This window comes from Nasonia vitripennis (genome assembly GCF_009193385.2).
Source record: "Nasonia vitripennis strain AsymCx chromosome PSR unlocalized genomic scaffold, Nvit_psr_1.1 chrPSR_random0070, whole genome shotgun sequence".
NCBI lineage: Eukaryota > Metazoa > Arthropoda > Insecta > Hymenoptera > Pteromalidae > Nasonia > Nasonia vitripennis.
The window spans coordinates 423068-439453 of record NW_022279729.1 but is presented as its reverse complement, the minus strand read 5'-3'; the positions used below and the strand labels follow the sequence as shown (position 1 = coordinate 439453).

Below are 16386 nucleotides of genomic sequence, written 5' to 3'. Positions count from 1 at the left end.
AGTAAGCCAAAGTCTAGACTTTCGACCCTCGCATTCTGACGAAAAATGCCTTACTGTGGCCGCCATCTTGTCGTGGACCCTAATACTTTTGAGTTTAAGGAGCGACATCTTTTCCTCAGCGTGGTCTTATGTATTATTTCTATAAATGCTACTTGCATATAGCTAGGAGTCAACTATAAAATTGTAGTTTCAACTGGCGTGAGAGATGCCAGTAAGCCAAAGTCTAGACTTTCGACCCTCGCATTCTGACGAAAAATGCCTTACTGTGGCCGCCATCTTGTCGTGGACCCTAATACTTTGAGTTTAAGGGGCGACATCTTTCCTCAGCGTGGTCTTATGTGTATTATTTCTATAAATGCTACTTGCATATAGCTAGGAGTCAACTATAAAATTGTAGTTTCAACTGGCGTGAGAGATGCCAGTAAGCCAAAGTCTAGACTTTCGACCCTCGCATTCTGACGAAAAATGCCTTACTGTGGCCGCCATCTTGTCGTGGACCCTAATACTTTTGAGTTTAAGGGGCGACATCTTTCCTCAGCGTGGTCTTATGTGTATTATTTCTATAAATGCTACTTGCATATAGCTAGGAGTCAACTATAAAATTGTAGTTTCAACTGGCGTGAGGGAAGCCAGTAAGCCAAAGTCTAGACTTTCGACCCTCGCATTCTGCCAGAAAATGCCTCAGAATGCGTGGATCTTGTACATATTATTTTTATAAAAGCTACTTGAATTTAGCGAGGAGTCAACTATAAAATTGTAGTTGCAACTGGCGTGAGAGAATTTTGTAAGCCAAAGTCTAGACTTTCGACCCTCGCATTCTGACGAAAAATGCCTTACTGTGGCCGCCATCTTGTCGTGGACCCTAATACTTTTGAGTTTAAGGAGCGACATCTTTTCCTCAGCGTGGGTCTTATGTGTATTATTTCTATAAATGCTACTTGCATATAGCTAGGAGTCAACTATAAAATTGTAGTTTCAACTGGCGTGAGAGATGCCAGTAAGCCAAAGTCTAGACTTTCGACCCTCGCATTCTGACGAAAAATGCCTTACTGTGGCCGCCATCTTGTCGTGGACCCTAATACTTTTGAGTTTAAGGGGCGACATCTTTTCCTCAGCGTGGGTCTTATGTGTATTATTTCTATAAATGCTACTTGCATATAGCTAGGAGTCAACTATAAAATTGTAGTTTCAACTGGCGTGAGGGAAGCCAGTAAGCCAAAGTCTAGACTTTCGACCCTCGCATTCTGCCAGAAAATGCCTCAGAATGCGTGGATCTTGTACATATTATTTTTATAAAAGCTACTTGAATTTAGCGAGGAGTCAACTATAAAATTGTAGTTTCAACTGGCGTGAGGGAAGCCAGTAAGCCAAAGTCTAGACTTTCGACCCTCGCATTCTGACGAAAAATGCCTTACTGTGGCCGCCATCTTGTCGTGGACCCTAATACTTTTGAGTTTAAGGAGCGACATCTTTTCCTCAGCGTGGGTCTTATGTGTATTATTTCTATAAATGCTACTTGCATATAGCTAGGAGTCAACTATAAAATTGTAGTTTCAACTGGCGTGAGAGATGCCAGTAAGCCAAAGTCTAGACTTTCGACCCTCGCATTCTGACGAAAAATGCCTTACTGTGGCCGCCATCTTGTCGTGGACCCTAATACTTTTGAGTTTAAGGAGCGACATCTTTTCCTCAGCGTGGGTCTTATGTGTATTATTTCTATAAATGCTACTTGCATATAGCTAGGAGTCAACTATAAAATTGTAGTTTCAACTGGCGTGAGAGATGCCAGTAAGCCAAAGTCTAGACTTTCGACCCTCGCATTCTGACGAAAAATGCCTTACTGTGGCCGCCATCTTGTCGTGGACCCTAATACTTTTGAGTTTAAGGGGCGACATCTTTTCCTCAGCGTGGGTCTTATGTGTATTATTTCTATAAATGCTACTTGCATATAGCTAGGAGTCAACTATAAAATTGTAGTTTCAACTGGCGTGAGAGATGCCAGTAAGCCAAAGTCTAGACTTTCGACCCTCGCATTCTGCCAGAAAATGCCTCAGAATGCGTGGATCTTGTACATATTATTTTTATAAAAGCTACTTGAATTTAGCGAGGAGTCAACTATAAAATTGTAGTTGCAACTGGCGTGAGAGAATTTTGTAAGCCAAAGTCTAGACTTTCGACCCTCGCATTCTGACGAAAAATGCCTTACTGTGGCCGCCATCTTGTCGTGGACCCTAATACTTTTGAGTTTAAGGAGCGACATCTTTTCCTCAGCGTGGGTCTTATGTGTATTATTTCTATAAATGCTACTTGCATATAGCTAGGAGTCAACTATAAAATTGTAGTTTCAACTGGCGTGAGAGATGCCAGTAAGCCAAAGTCTAGACTTTCGACACTCGCATTCTGACGAAAAATGCCTTACTGTGGCCGCCATCTTGTCGTGGACCCTAATACTTTTGAGTTTAAGGGGCGACATCTTTTCCTCAGCGTGGGTCTTATGTGTATTATTTCTATAAATGCTACTTGCATATAGCTAGGAGTCAACTATAAAATTGTAGTTTCAACTGGCGTGAGGGAAGCCAGTAAGCCAAAGTCTAGACTTTCGACCCTCGCATTCTGCCAGAAAATGCCTCAGAATGCGTGGATCTTGTACATATTATTTTATAAAAGCTACTTGAATTTAGCGAGGAGTCAACTATAAAATTGTAGTTGCAACTGGCGTGAGAGAATTTTGTAAGCAAAAGTCTAGACTTTCGACCCTCGCATTCTGACGAAAAATGCCTTACTGTGGCCGCCATCTTGTCGTGGACCCTAATACTTTTGAGTTTAAGGAGCGACATCTTTTCCTCAGCGTGGGTCTTATGTGTATTATTTCTATAAATGCTACTTGCATATAGCTAGGAGTCAACTATAAAATTGTAGTTTCAACTGGCGTGAGAGATGCCAGTAAGCCAAAGTCTAGACTTTCGACCCTCGCATTCTGACGAAAAATGCCTTACTGTGGCCGCCATCTTGTCGTGGACCCTAATACTTTTGAGTTTAAGGAGCGACATCTTTTCCTCAGCGTGGGTCTTATGTGTATTATTTCTATAAATGCTACTTGCATATAGCTAGGAGTCAACTATAAAATTGTAGTTTCAACTGGCGTGAGAGATGCCAGTAAGCCAAAGTCTAGACTTTCGACCCTCGCATTCTGACGAAAAATGCCTTACTGTGGCCGCCATCTTGTCGTGGACCCTAATACTTTTGAGTTTAAGGGCGACATCTTTTCCTCAGCGTGGGTCTTATGTGTATTATTTCTATAAATGCTACTTGCATATAGCTAGGAGTCAACTATAAAATTGTAGTTTCAACTGGCGTGAGGGAAGCCAGTAAGCCAAAGTCTAGACTTTCGACCCTCGCATTCTGCCAGAAAATGCCTCAGAATGCGTGGATCTTGTACATATTATTTTTATAAAAGCTACTTGAATTTAGCGAGGAGTCAACTATAAAATTGTAGTTTCAACTGGCGTGAGGGAAGCCAGTAAGCCAAAGTCTAGACTTTCGACCCTCGCATTCTGACGAAAAATGCCTTACTGTGGCCGCCATCTTGTCGTGGACCCTAATACTTTTGAGTTTAAGGAGCGACATCTTTTCCTCAGCGTGGGTCTTATGTGTATTATTTCTATAAATGCTACTTGCATATAGCTAGGAGTCAACTATAAAATTGTAGTTTCAACTGGCGTGAGAGATGCCAGTAAGCCAAAGTCTAGACTTTCGACCCTCGCATTCTGACGAAAAATGCCTTACTGTGGCCGCCATCTTGTCGTGGACCCTAATACTTTTGAGTTTAAGGAGCGACATCTTTTCCTCAGCGTGGGTCTTATGTGTATTATTTCTATAAATGCTACTTGCATATAGCTAGGAGTCAACTATAAAATTGTAGTTTCAACTGGCGTGAGAGATGCCAGTAAGCCAAAGTCTAGACTTTCGACCCTCGCATTCTGACGAAAAATGCCTTACTGTGGCCGCCATCTTGTCGTGGACCCTAATACTTTTGAGTTTAAGGGGCGACATCTTTTCCTCAGCGTGGGTCTTATGTGTATTATTTCTATAAATGCTACTTGCATATAGCTAGGAGTCAACTATAAAATTGTAGTTTCAACTGGCGTGAGAGATGCCAGTAAGCCAAAGTCTAGACTTTCGACCCTCGCATTCTGCCAGAAAATGCCTCAGAATGCGTGGATCTTGTACATATTATTTTTATAAAAGCTACTTGAATTTAGCGAGGAGTCAACTATAAAATTGTAGTTGCAACTGGCGTGAGAGAATTTTGTAAGCCAAAGTCTAGACTTTCGACCCTCGCATTCTGACGAAAAATGCCTTACTGTGGCCGCCATCTTGTCGTGGACCCTAATACTTTTGAGTTTAAGGAGCGACATCTTTTCCTCAGCGTGGGTCTTATGTGTATTATTTCTATAAATGCTACTTGCATATAGCTAGGAGTCAACTATAAAATTGTAGTTTCAACTGGCGTGAGAGATGCCAGTAAGCCAAAGTCTAGACTTTCGACACTCGCATTCTGACGAAAAATGCCTTACTGTGGCCGCCATCTTGTCGTGGACCCTAATACTTTTGAGTTTAAGGGGCGACATCTTTTCCTCAGCGTGGGTCTTATGTGTATTATTTCTATAAATGCTACTTGCATATAGCTAGGAGTCAACTATAAAATTGTAGTTTCAACTGGCGTGAGGGAAGCCAGTAAGCCAAAGTCTAGACTTTCGACCCTCGCATTCTGCCAGAAAATGCCTCAGAATGCGTGGATCTTGTACATATTATTTTTATAAAAGCTACTTGAATTTAGCGAGGAGTCAACTATAAAATTGTAGTTGCAACTGGCGTGAGAGAATTTTGTAAGCAAAAGTCTAGACTTTCGACCCTCGCATTCTGACGAAAAATGCCTTACTGTGGCCGCCATCTTGTCGTGGACCCTAATACTTTTGAGTTTAAGGAGCGACATCTTTTCCTCAGCGTGGGTCTTATGTGTATTATTTCTATAAATGCTACTTGCATATAGCTAGGAGTCAACTATAAAATTGTAGTTTCAACTGGCGTGAGAGATGCCAGTAAGCCAAAGTCTAGACTTTCGACACTCGCATTCTGACGAAAAATGCCTTACTGTGGCCGCCATCTTGTCGTGGACCCTAATACTTTTGAGTTTAAGGAGCGACATCTTTTCCTCAGCGTGGGTCTTGCGACGAAATTGCCAACTACCAGCTCCCACTGCTAACTGGCTGCGCAACACCAACTCTACCGAGCTTGATTTATTCTTTCCGCGGGGAGGTCCCGCGATCGCCACGCGCGTGGGAGCGCACGTTGGGCCGAGTGAGGATGGGAGGTACTCGCAAATAATCACGCACTTCTTTTCGTTGTCAATCACTTCTTTATTCCCTACTCTCTTACACCACCGAAGCCCTAGCGGCTAACGGCGCCACGCGGTAACGGCCGCTCTCTTTGTTCTCACTCACGCGCGAGTTAAGTGTACGTATTGCAGAGCGTACGTAGATTCGCAGGTAAGTAATTAAATAAATTGAATATGGATTTGTTCAGATTTATTAATCCGTCTTTACAGCTTGGAAACCCGACAGAGACTAACTCGTTACCAGTGCAAGAGCCTTTTTAAAAGGTTTGTAACTTTGTTTGTTTAATCTTTCCTCCATTGTTCTCCATGCGTGCTCGATGCGTGCTTCGCCGTATGTGCCAACATAAACACCTTATTGTTGCAGATCTCGAGAAGCCAAAGCGATCGATACGGCATGCAGAAGGCGATCGATAACAAGCGATGAATAAGTGACGACTAATACGGCTCATATAACTCCTCCATGCCCAAGTTGAATGACGTCCTCGTTATTTGTTATCTCGGTATGTTGTGGGCTCCCGTTTGGACTCCTGCTTTTACATGAACCCCTGTTTTTACATTTATATTTATAGATAATGAAAATTATTCCAATTATTAGAATCAGCATGACAATTATAAATGACGCTATTGATGTATGGAATTCGATTCCGAATTTTGTGAATTTTGGTGTCTCCATCGTAGGTACTGCTTGCGTTTTTAGCGGTTCGAATCTCCGTTGATGATTCTCGATGATCAATGGTTGAACTTCCGACACCTTAAGTTCTCCGAGATTGTCGTCCACCCTATGTCCCTGTATCAACAGATTGTTTCCTCCAAAGATTTTGTTCCAAAAAATGTTTCCTTGTTCTTGTTATTTTCGATTTCTGTTTTATAATTACTGGATATCAGTATCAAGTTGTTTAGGAGTGGATACGCCAATGCTAGAGGCGCATTTATTGAAATTGTTATTGTTTTTGCGTCTTCTGCGAGGATTTGATAGCATACATAGTCGCTCTGATAGATCAATTGACATCTTCTTGAAAATAATTTTATTATCGAGCCATCCAGCTTCCACGGTATCGTTACGATCTCCGTCTGGTTATTTCGGTTAATTATAGCAAGTCTTTGAAAAAGGGAGAATTCAATGGAATTTAGGATAGGAATTTTTATGGTATAAATTATGGAATCATGGATAGTTACGACTGATCCCTGAGCAAATCGAAAGTCTAACAAATTATGATAATGTGATATTAACTCTTTTTGGGAATAAAGTTCTAATAGATGTGTCTTTATACTTAGTATTTGTTCATGGGTTAATATTTCCAAATTAAATTTTTCATCGATGAAAACGAACGATCTTTTTATTTTCCCTAATAGATTTAGAAAATGTTGCTCCTGCACAATAAGAGTTACAACTGTCTCAATTAATTCAAATCGCGTATTTTGATCGTTAAGAGTTTTCATAAGATTCCGTAAGTTTTTGTTAATTATTTCAGTATTGCTATTTATCGTTCTGCTAATTTGATTCATGCAACTTATAGATTTATTCAAAACCGAAATATCTTCATTTTGTTGTTTCTCAAAATTTTCTAAATAATTATTAATCTTTTCTAAGTCATCTGAATCTGGATTTCCAAATATATATTTGATCATCTTTCCTACTCCATTTATTAATCCTCTCTTTCTTCTTCCACCGAATGGTGCTATCTCCTGCAGATCTTGATAGATTTCTTGACATAATAATCTTGCTTCCATTAATAGACTTGAGTTCTTGAGTTCTTTTCTTGAGGATAATATGGTGTAGTCAGTCAAAATTCTGCCATAGGTGCGTTTGAGCGACGATGTGTTTATGAAGAAATGTACGTAATGATAATTTTCTATAATTCTTCCAACTCCTTGCTGATAATCAAAGTGTGTCGCATCAGGATTAATTTCATCACTTTTTACGGTTATCGTCGAAATGGCCATAATCATCGCCATCCCCAGGATCGTCATCATTTTTCTGCAAAGAAGAAGTTTTTCTTAATCTCTTTGTGCTCTTTAGATTGTAACGACGTGGTTGTCCGTGTATATAACATTCCAATGAGGGACCTTGTTGTTTCTTAACTAATAACTTTTGATAACGGGGTGCGATTTTATTTCGTTGCTGTTGGTGGGTTTTAACGTATACCTCTCTACTTTCCAACTCATTATTTGAATCATTAGGTAATTTTTGTTTCTCTTCTGTCTTTTATACAATTCGTCATAGAACGGTAAAATTTCATTTTTCCGTATTTCATTATATTCCTCGGTTATGTCGACTCCAGGTTCGATGACATGCTTATGCAGTTCCTCATATGATCCATACAGTAGAGTAAACGGTGCAAAATTTGTTGATGAATGAATGCTCTGATTATATATTAGGATTGCTGTAGTCATATGATTCTTTATTGTTTCTCGAGGATTTTTATCGACTAAAATACTTAATTTTTCTCTTAAAGTTGAATGTAATCTCTCTATTGGTCCATTTGACGTGTGTCTATTGATTGTAGTTTGATGATATTCGATTTTGTGTATCCGACAAAATTCTTTAAATACAGCAGAGTTAAATTCACTCCCATTATCCGTAGTAATTTTATCTGGGAAATTGTGATGTGATGCGAAATGCCTCAGTTTGTTTAATACTGTTATAGCATTCCCATCCAATAGATGATAAGCCTGAGCGTATTTCGAAAATATATCAATAATTGTCAGAAACTTTTCTTTTCCAACATGAAAAACGTCCATATGTATGTGCTGTAAGGGCCTATTAGCGATAATGGGTCCATACCTTCCTGTTTCGTAAGGCTTTCTCTCATATTTGTGTTCTAAGCATAGTTCGCATTGGTTAATATAGTTCTGTACGAGCCTATCCATATTTAGTGTATATAACTCTTTCTTAAAATGGGCTATTGTCTCTTGAATTCCATTATGGGTTCTATTATGATATTCCTCAAGTTTCTTCAAAAAATTATTTTTGTCTATTACGGGTGTATAAGTGTTAGTTTTAATCAACTTTAGTTTTTCATTGAAATGTTTTAGCAGTACTCTGTAAGCGATCATTTCCAAATCATCATTCGTAAAGTAAATCCCGTATTGTTTGTCTGGTTTTACGTTTTCATTTAGAAATTTTAATAATTGTGTTTCAGCTTCATCCTTGTTTATCTTTACCATATACTGAATCTTGAGCTTATCTTTATTTACTTTCACATTGTAGTCCCTTCCCGATTTTATTATAATGCTATAATTAAATGCATGAATATTTTTGTCTGTTATAGGCAATGAAAACACTGGATCTTCTACAGCAGTGTGAGCTGTTTCTAGATCATCGCCGGGGCTCTCGTCCACTTCCTCGATTCGGCGCGATGTTATATCCGAGACTTGAGGAATCATTGAAAGTGAGTCATCATTCTCTTCCTGATTATTTATTTCTATTCTGCTTAAGGCGTCAGCTACATAATTTTCACTTCCTTTCCTGTATTTAATCTCATAATCATATTCCTCTAATTTTATTTTCCATCTAATCAAACGTGAATTTGGTGTTTTTAAAGACCAGAGCCAGGTTAGTGGTTTATGATCTGTTTCGATTGTAAATTTCCTCCCGTATATGTATGGTCTAAAATGTCGACACGCCTCGACTATAGCTAGTAGTTCTTTTTCGATGGTCGAATAGTTTTGCTCAGCTGAATTCAGGGTTCGTGAAAAACATGATATGAGGTGTTTATCTTGCGATAGAACGCTACCAATAGCGACATTTGACGCATCAGTTGTGACAGTAAACATTTTTGTGAAATCTGGATAAGCTAGTATTGGTGCATTGACGATTAATTCTTTAAGTCTATTGAATGCTTCTATATATTGTCTATCCTCTATGTTTATTTTTTCTTCCTTTTTAAGCGCTTTCGTTAGTGGTTTTGATATTCTAGCGTAGTTTTTTATGAATTTTCTATAAAACCCTGTTAATCCTAGAAACGCTTTAATTTCTTTTGTGTCCTTGGGATGGGATATTTTACGATGGCCTTGATTTTATCTGGGTTTGGTTTAATTCCTCCTGGTGTAATTATATGTCCCAAAAAAGGTACTTCTTTCCTTAAAAACTCACTCTTATCTAATTGCACTTTCAAACCGTATTCCCGAAGTTCTTCAAATACTAATTTTAGATGTTGTAGATGTTCTTGGAGAGATTTTGAAAATATGACTATATCATCCATGTATACAAAGCAAAATTTGTGTAAATATTTTCTGAGAATTTTGTCCATTAATCGCTGGAATGTAGCTGGTGCATTTTTTAAACCAAAGGGCATACGACGGTATTCGTAGTGTCCATTTTCTACTGTGAATGCTGTCTTCTCTACTGAATCTCGATTAACTGGTATCTGATGGAATCCTTGTGCTAGATCTAATGTTGTAAAATATGCGCATTTTCCTAAATTCTCTAAAATATCGTCCATTCTCGGCAATGGGTATTTATCCTCAATGGTTTTATCATTCAACTTACGATAATCAATAACCATTCTCCATTTCTTCTTTCCACTTGCATCTTGCTTTTTGGGTACTATCCAGACAGGTGATGAATAAGGTGAATTACTTGATTGAATAATTTCGTCATTTAATAATTTTCCCACTTGATCTTGAATAACCTCCTTCAGGTGATATGGATATTTATAACTTTTCACATAAATCGGATTTTCGTCCTTTGTCCTTATTTTATGTGTGACTGCATTTGTGGCTGTTAATTTTTCACACTCATTATAGAAACAGTCTCTAAATTTCTGACACAAAGCTATAATTTTCTCCTTTTCCTCTTCATTCATGTGTTCCGTTCGGATTTGCACTTTTGTCTCTTGATGATTGCTCAGTATAACCATTTTACATTTATCCGGCATATTGTTTAAATAATTAATTTCAAATCTCGGTGTGCTAAATATTTGAGTTCTATAGTTAATATTTGCTTTTAAATTTTGTAGGTCCTTGTGACCTATTAGACAATCATATGTAGAATGCCAAGGAGCAATTAAAAATGTAATTGGTGTATTGTCACCTAACTCTTGCAAAATCGGAAAGGTGAGTGCATGTGTCCCTTGCGTTATTTTATGCAAAGATTTAATTTCGAATTTATATGGAAAAACGTAATTTGAAAATAAATCGTAGGCTACTTTAGGGTTAATAATCGATGATGATGCTCCCGAATCTATTAGTATTTTAAGCGATGGATTTGTAGTTATTATGTGTGGTAGTTCGGGCGAACTGCCTATGTTATTTAAATTTACTATGTTTCTTCGGTTGGATCGGAATCCCGTTGAAAATTTTCATTTTCTGAATTCTCTTGATTTTCATAATTGTCGTCATTCACGTTAATATCTTCTTGCTCCTCATTGTAAGCATCTTCCTCCGGTTGCTGCTCCTCTTGATAATGCAACTCTTCGGAAATGAAATTCGGTGGTCCGGTACTCCTAAAGAATTTATTCTGAAGGACAAAATTATTTGACCGGTTGCTCTGATTATTATTTGGCCGATTGGTGTTTCTGGTATTAATCGACATCGGTGTCGGTCGATTTTGCTGAATAGGTCGTCCGAAATTATTTGCAAATGTCGGTACAAAATTATTTTGTGCAGTTGCGGGTCTAGGTGCAAATGAAAACGGACTTTTATTTGCTCCAGAGTTATTGAACGGACTATTATTTCTCTGATTCATAAACGGGCTTGTACCCTTTGAATTATTGTTTACATTATTGGTTTTTGGTTTACTTTCGCGTTGTCTCGCGAAATTTAAACATGCAGCTTGTTGCTCGTGATTGTCAAGCTTTCTGCATTTTATCAGACAAGCCTCTATATCCGCCAACTCGAAATGTGTAAGATGTGTGTGATACGGCTCTTTTATTCCGTTTATAAACGTATTTTTCGCAACATTTTCGTAAAACCCAATTTTCATACTTATCAAGTTACGGTCTTGATTGTTTAAGTTTATATGTTCTTTTAGCTTATTTAAACGTTGTTTAATTTCATCAGCATACTTTTCATAATTTTGATTCGATAGTTGAAAACAAGAGCTAAGTTTATTGTATAGCAGGTCCTCCGAGCTGGGATCGCTATATCTATTTATTAAGAGATTTTTACAATCATTCCATGTTGCTGGATCATTCGCGACTATTAAATTTAAAGCTTCTCCGCGAATTCTTGATTTAATTAACGCAAATAGCGCTGTATTTAATGCTTCCTCTGCAGTGACTAAATTTTCAACAAATTTATCGCATGTTTGGAGAAAGTGAGAAAGGAGCTTTGTTCCTCCTTCATAAATTGGTATCGCGTCACGCCATATGGCTAACCTCAATTTAAATTGTTCCACTGTGATTTGCTGCGCCATTTTGCTCTCAAATCAGTCGTATTTAGGGATAAGGTAAAGATAGGTGAATAGGGAATTTCAAAGACTTACTCTCTTCTTTGATGATTCCAGGTGAATCTCTGTTCGAAGGTGGGCCTCAAACTTGACGTCCCAAAAGTACTGCGACGAAGGGGTTGAAACACCAGCCGCTTCCTCTCTGATGATTTCCGTCACGGTATTGGAGGAGAATCTCGATTCAGCAGCCTCGCAGTATCCTGTCCGCAGCGCCAGTTAAGTGTACGTATTGCAGAGCGTACGTAGATTCGCAGGTAAGTAATTAAATAAATTGAATATGGATTTGTTCAGATTTATTAATCCGTCTTTACAGCTTGGAAACCCGACAGAGACTAACTCGTTACCAGTGCAAGAGCCTTTTTAAAAGGTTTGTAACTTTGTTTGTTTAATCTTTCCTCCATTGTTCTCCATGCGTGCTCGATGCGTGCTTCGCCGTATGTGCCAACATAAACACCTTATTGTTGCAGATCTCGAGAAGCCAAAGCGATCGATACGGCATGCAGAAGGCGATCGATAACAAGCGATGAATAAGTGACGACTAATACGGCTCATATAACTCGCGCACGCCGCGTCCCAGTGCCGCTGCACTTAAACGCCGGCTGACGCAACTCTCGCGCTCTCGCTATCGCACTCACTCTTTTACTTCTCTCTCTCCTCCGACGTGCCGCACCACGTCGAAGCACACCGTTGGCACGCACACACGCTCTCACTCTCTTTCTCTCACACACACTCACAAGCCACTTAAGACTATACCTTTACGGGAATGGGGCGAACCCTGCCTCCCGTTCCTCGAGTACGCCGCTGAGAAGGCTGCCTAGGATCCGCCGCCCTCGGCGCTCGGGTCCGGGTCGGCTGGTCCTCTCTCGGGTTCTCGTTCCGCTTCCCTCTTCTCTCTTCTCTCCGATGTCTCTCTCTCTCTCTCTCTCGCTGTCTGGGTGGAGGTGGCGGCGTGGCTCCTGCCGACGTCGCACCGTCGTCCAGGTAGCTCCCAGCAGCTCCAGTTCCCAGGGCTTCCTCGATGTCCCTTCTTCTCCGGGGAAGGCCTCCTTGAACTGACTGCAGCTTTCTTCTTCCTTTTTTGTGGCTCGAGGTACGTGTTAGCACCTCAAGATCCAGCCAAGAACTATCTTATTTCGGGCGCGAACGCGCTCGCGCTCGCGAAAACCCCACTCTGCCTCTCCCTACGTCACGTAGGAGAAAGCCTCTCATTGGCCCTCGAGTCCGCACGGACTTCTCACGCGGAGCGGCCGAGACGCGGATTGGCTGATGAGCCGTCTCCTCGACGCGGCTCCTCGGGACTCTTCTAGGCTGGCGGCGGCGGGCTGGCGGTCTTCTCAGAAGAAGATCGCCACGCTGCCGCGACGCCGGCCCGCGCAACGCATCGCAACACGCCGGGCCCTTGTTGTCACCGCGAGGCGACACTGGGTTCCCGGTACTCGCAGCTCGGCAAAACAATCGTGATGCCGCTTTGGATTTTCATCGTAAAATCCTTAGCGGCAGCGACGCACATCGTCGCAGTCCCCCCCCCTTAACCAAAGTTATCCGGGGTGGAACGCGACGACATTTCGGAGCAGGCACGGAATGGAGTCAGACCGCAAGAACACCAGAAGGGTTGTTCTTCCTATTGCGGGGGCGCCTCCTCTCATCCTCCCTCTCGCCCCGAGATAGTCCTGCAGCTGCAGCACTACCTCGCCTCCTGACTCCCTTCCGTCTCCACACCGGTCACGACTCTTCTCTTCGCTCTACCTCATCTTGCCACACTCTCGACTCCACTCCAATCTCTTTCCCTCTCTACCAGTCTTCGTCTTCGCTCCAGGTCTCTTCCTTCGTCTTGCCTTCCCGTAGTGTATTCCGGTTCAGGCGGCTGTAGACGTCTCGAAGCACCAATTCTCTAGTTTGAGCTGAGACTCCCTCGAGGCCACGCAAGATCTGCAAGAACTCGGCGATCGGGTCACCTTGATGCCTAGTCTGCACGTTTTGCTGGTTCCTCGGGTTATCCACAGTCGCCTGGCCAAACATGGGCGGAGACCTAGCTCTGGATGTTCCAGGCTGCGGTGCTTGCGTCCCAGAACCTCCCGACGCGTCTAGCTCACCCGAAGTCACAGTGCTAGAAGGTTTCTTCGCCTCCCTATTGCGCTGATCACATTGATATTCGCGATGTATTCGCGAGCATCTCGGGCAACTGTTCAGCGAAACTCCCCGTCGACCGCAGTTGTAGCAAAAACCCGCTCTCAGCTGGTGGTTGCAGGAGTTTACTTCATGGCCGGGCTGCCAACAATTAAAACAGTGGAACGGTGGCGGGTCGAGGGCAGGATCGGTAGGTATTCTGTCCAGATTCCCAAACATCATTCCAGCTGTCTTAATCGGCAGGGGTCTGCGGTGTCCTGACCGACTTCTCGCCGAGTCTTCGCTCGCAGGTCTCCCTGTGGAGTTGCGCTGCTCTACACCTCCTCTTGTCTCTTGACGCCTATCTCTTACTTCTCACTCACTCCTGCCCTCTGTGGTCTCTTTCTCTTCTCGCTTCGCCTGCCTCGCACGGCGCCTACGCTCGTTTCGGAGTTTATTTCGACGGCTGGCTTTCCTTGCGGCATCCTCTGCGTCGGTTAGACCACTCTGCGAAGGTGCAGGCATCACTCCGCTATCACTCGTCTCCATCACTGCGGATCCGGTCAGAGGTATCGGGTTGGATCTGACGACCTCTCGTTGTTGTCTCAACCGCTCCTCAGCTGCGCGAGCAGCCTGCTCGGATCGTTGCCGCCGTGAGTTCTCCTCACGTGACTCAGCTTCCGCTGGTTTAGTCACCGCTGCCTCCAATAAGGGTGTCAGAGACACTTTGTTGGTTGCTCGCCGACGCCGCCAGCGTTCTTCGGCTGCGCGAGCCTCCTGCTCCGTTCTCTCTTGCTGGTCATCCTCTCGATACCCAGCAGTCGATGACTCCATCACTGGTTTTCCAGAAACCCCAGGTTTTATCGGAGCTCCAGGCTCAGGCGAAGATGATCGAGTTGCTGGTGGCGACAGCACCGAGAAGTAATCCTCTCTTGTCAGTTGACGACGAGGATTCGGAGCCTTCTTTTTCTTCTTCTTCTTCTCTTGCTCTTCTCGCTTCTCTACCACTAGCGTCGACGTCTTTCTGGGCTCCTTATTAACTTCTGCTGTCCAATCCATTGGTTCATCGGGTGGTAGCACCGCCTCACTCGGTGTACTCGCCGATCCTGCAGGAGGTAAGTCACCCACGTATTCGTCGAGCTCCTTCTGCGCTTCTCTACTCTCTCTCTCCTCCTGACTCAACTCTAATCTCCCTGTCTCTTCGCGGCGTGCAGCTCGCTCGGAGTGCATTCCTGGCTCTCTTGGGGAGTCGTTAGGCAACCCCAAGCGCCGCGGAATCGCCCATTGCTGCTTCACGCGTTGGCGAGACTCATTCGCCCATGCTCTCATTTTCTCCTCATCTTCTGGCCGAACACTTCTCTCCGTTCTCGACTGAATTGTCACCGCTGGGTCGTTGCCTTCCGAACGCGCCGCTGTTGCTCTACTCGTTGCAGCCTTCTGTGGAGGGCGGCTCGTCTTCGGGAAGCGCACAAAGTACGCCACCGAGCCTTGCCGCCTGTCCTGTAGTGACATCGTGAACGGTGAGAGTTCCTCCTCTTCATCGGGTTGTGAAGAATCCGCGACTTGAGAAGGGGTGGCCTCCGGAGTTTCCCTTGACTCTCGGCCTCCGGTGTCCGCCATTTTATCCGCTGCTCTCTGAAAACACACGTGCATTAGTACCGTAATTCACTTCTTCGAGGCACCTCGCGGAGGCATGTAGCGTTTTAATTCGCTAATATGCGTTTTCGCGAGTCGCCTAGAAGAACCATCCCCCTGCCCTAAGACGTAGACAACCGGGGATAACACCTCGATGATCTCGTATGGGCCTTCCCACTTAGGCGCTAACTTCTTTGACAGCTTCTTCGAAGCGTCAGAGAGCACATGCGTCTTTCTCATGACCATGTCTCCCACATTGAAGGTCACGCCTTTTCTACCTCGATTATACACTTTCTCTTGTTTTTCTCTCGCCTCGTCAATAAACTTGGCGACTAAATCTCTCAACGCATCCAATCTCTTAACTCTATCTACCCACAACTCTGGATCGCGATACTCTACTGGCTGTCGGCTTTCGACTTCTCGGCGCAGGCTCAACGCCGGTCGGGGATGCCGCCCGTAGTTGAGGAAGGCCGGAGAGACTTTCGTCGACGCCTGTGTAGCAGTATTCACTGCGTGGCGAAACTCATGCAGGTGAGCGTCCCAGTCGCGATGATCGTTCTTCACGAACGTGGCTATCATCGTCTTAAGCGTTCTATTCGTGCGCTCGACTGGGTTCGCCTGTGGATGGTAAGGAGGGGTCGTGATATGCTTCACGCCGTAGATATCCAACACTTTCTTTAAGTGCTGGTTATCAAACTCCTTCCCGTTGTCCGAGAGGAAGTATTCCGGGGTTTCCCACCGAAATAAAACCAGCTCTTCGAACGCTGTCGCCACAGATTTGCCGTCGGCGCGGCGCAAAGGCTTCAGCTCTATCCAGCGGGTGAACAGATCCTGAAACACCACTAGATATTTAAAC

At 43.0% G+C, this 16386-nt stretch overlaps 2 protein-coding genes across 2 annotated transcripts; both read right to left on the bottom strand.

Annotated features, from left to right (window-relative positions):
• Nucleotides 1–5571: 5571 nt before the first annotated feature.
• LOC116418037 lies at nucleotides 5572–12346 on the bottom strand. Its single transcript, XM_031933218.1, has 2 exons — nucleotides 11826–12346; nucleotides 5572–7376 (listed from the first exon to the last, which is right to left on the bottom strand). Exon 2 carries the CDS (start codon nucleotides 7370–7372, stop codon nucleotides 6191–6193), a length of 1182 nt encoding a protein of 393 aa, XP_031789078.1. The 5' UTR covers nucleotides 7373–7376; nucleotides 11826–12346; the 3' UTR covers nucleotides 5572–6190.
• A 1924-nt stretch (nucleotides 12347–14270) lies between these two features.
• Nucleotides 14271–15515, bottom strand: LOC116418045 (vicilin-like seed storage protein At2g18540). Its single transcript, XM_031933223.1, has one exon. It carries the CDS (start codon nucleotides 15513–15515, stop codon nucleotides 14271–14273), a length of 1245 nt encoding a protein of 414 aa, XP_031789083.1.
• Between the last annotated feature and the right edge of the window lie 871 nt (nucleotides 15516–16386).

What these genes read in the sequence shown, in the direction of transcription:
- LOC116418045 (XM_031933223.1), bottom strand. Translation starts at nt 15,515, where the DNA reads ATGGCGGACACCGGAGGCCGAGAGTCAAGGGAAACTCCGGAGGCCACC.
- LOC116418037 (XM_031933218.1), bottom strand. Translation starts at nt 7,372, where the DNA reads ATGATGACGATCCTGGGGATGGCGATGATTATGGCCATTTCGACGATA.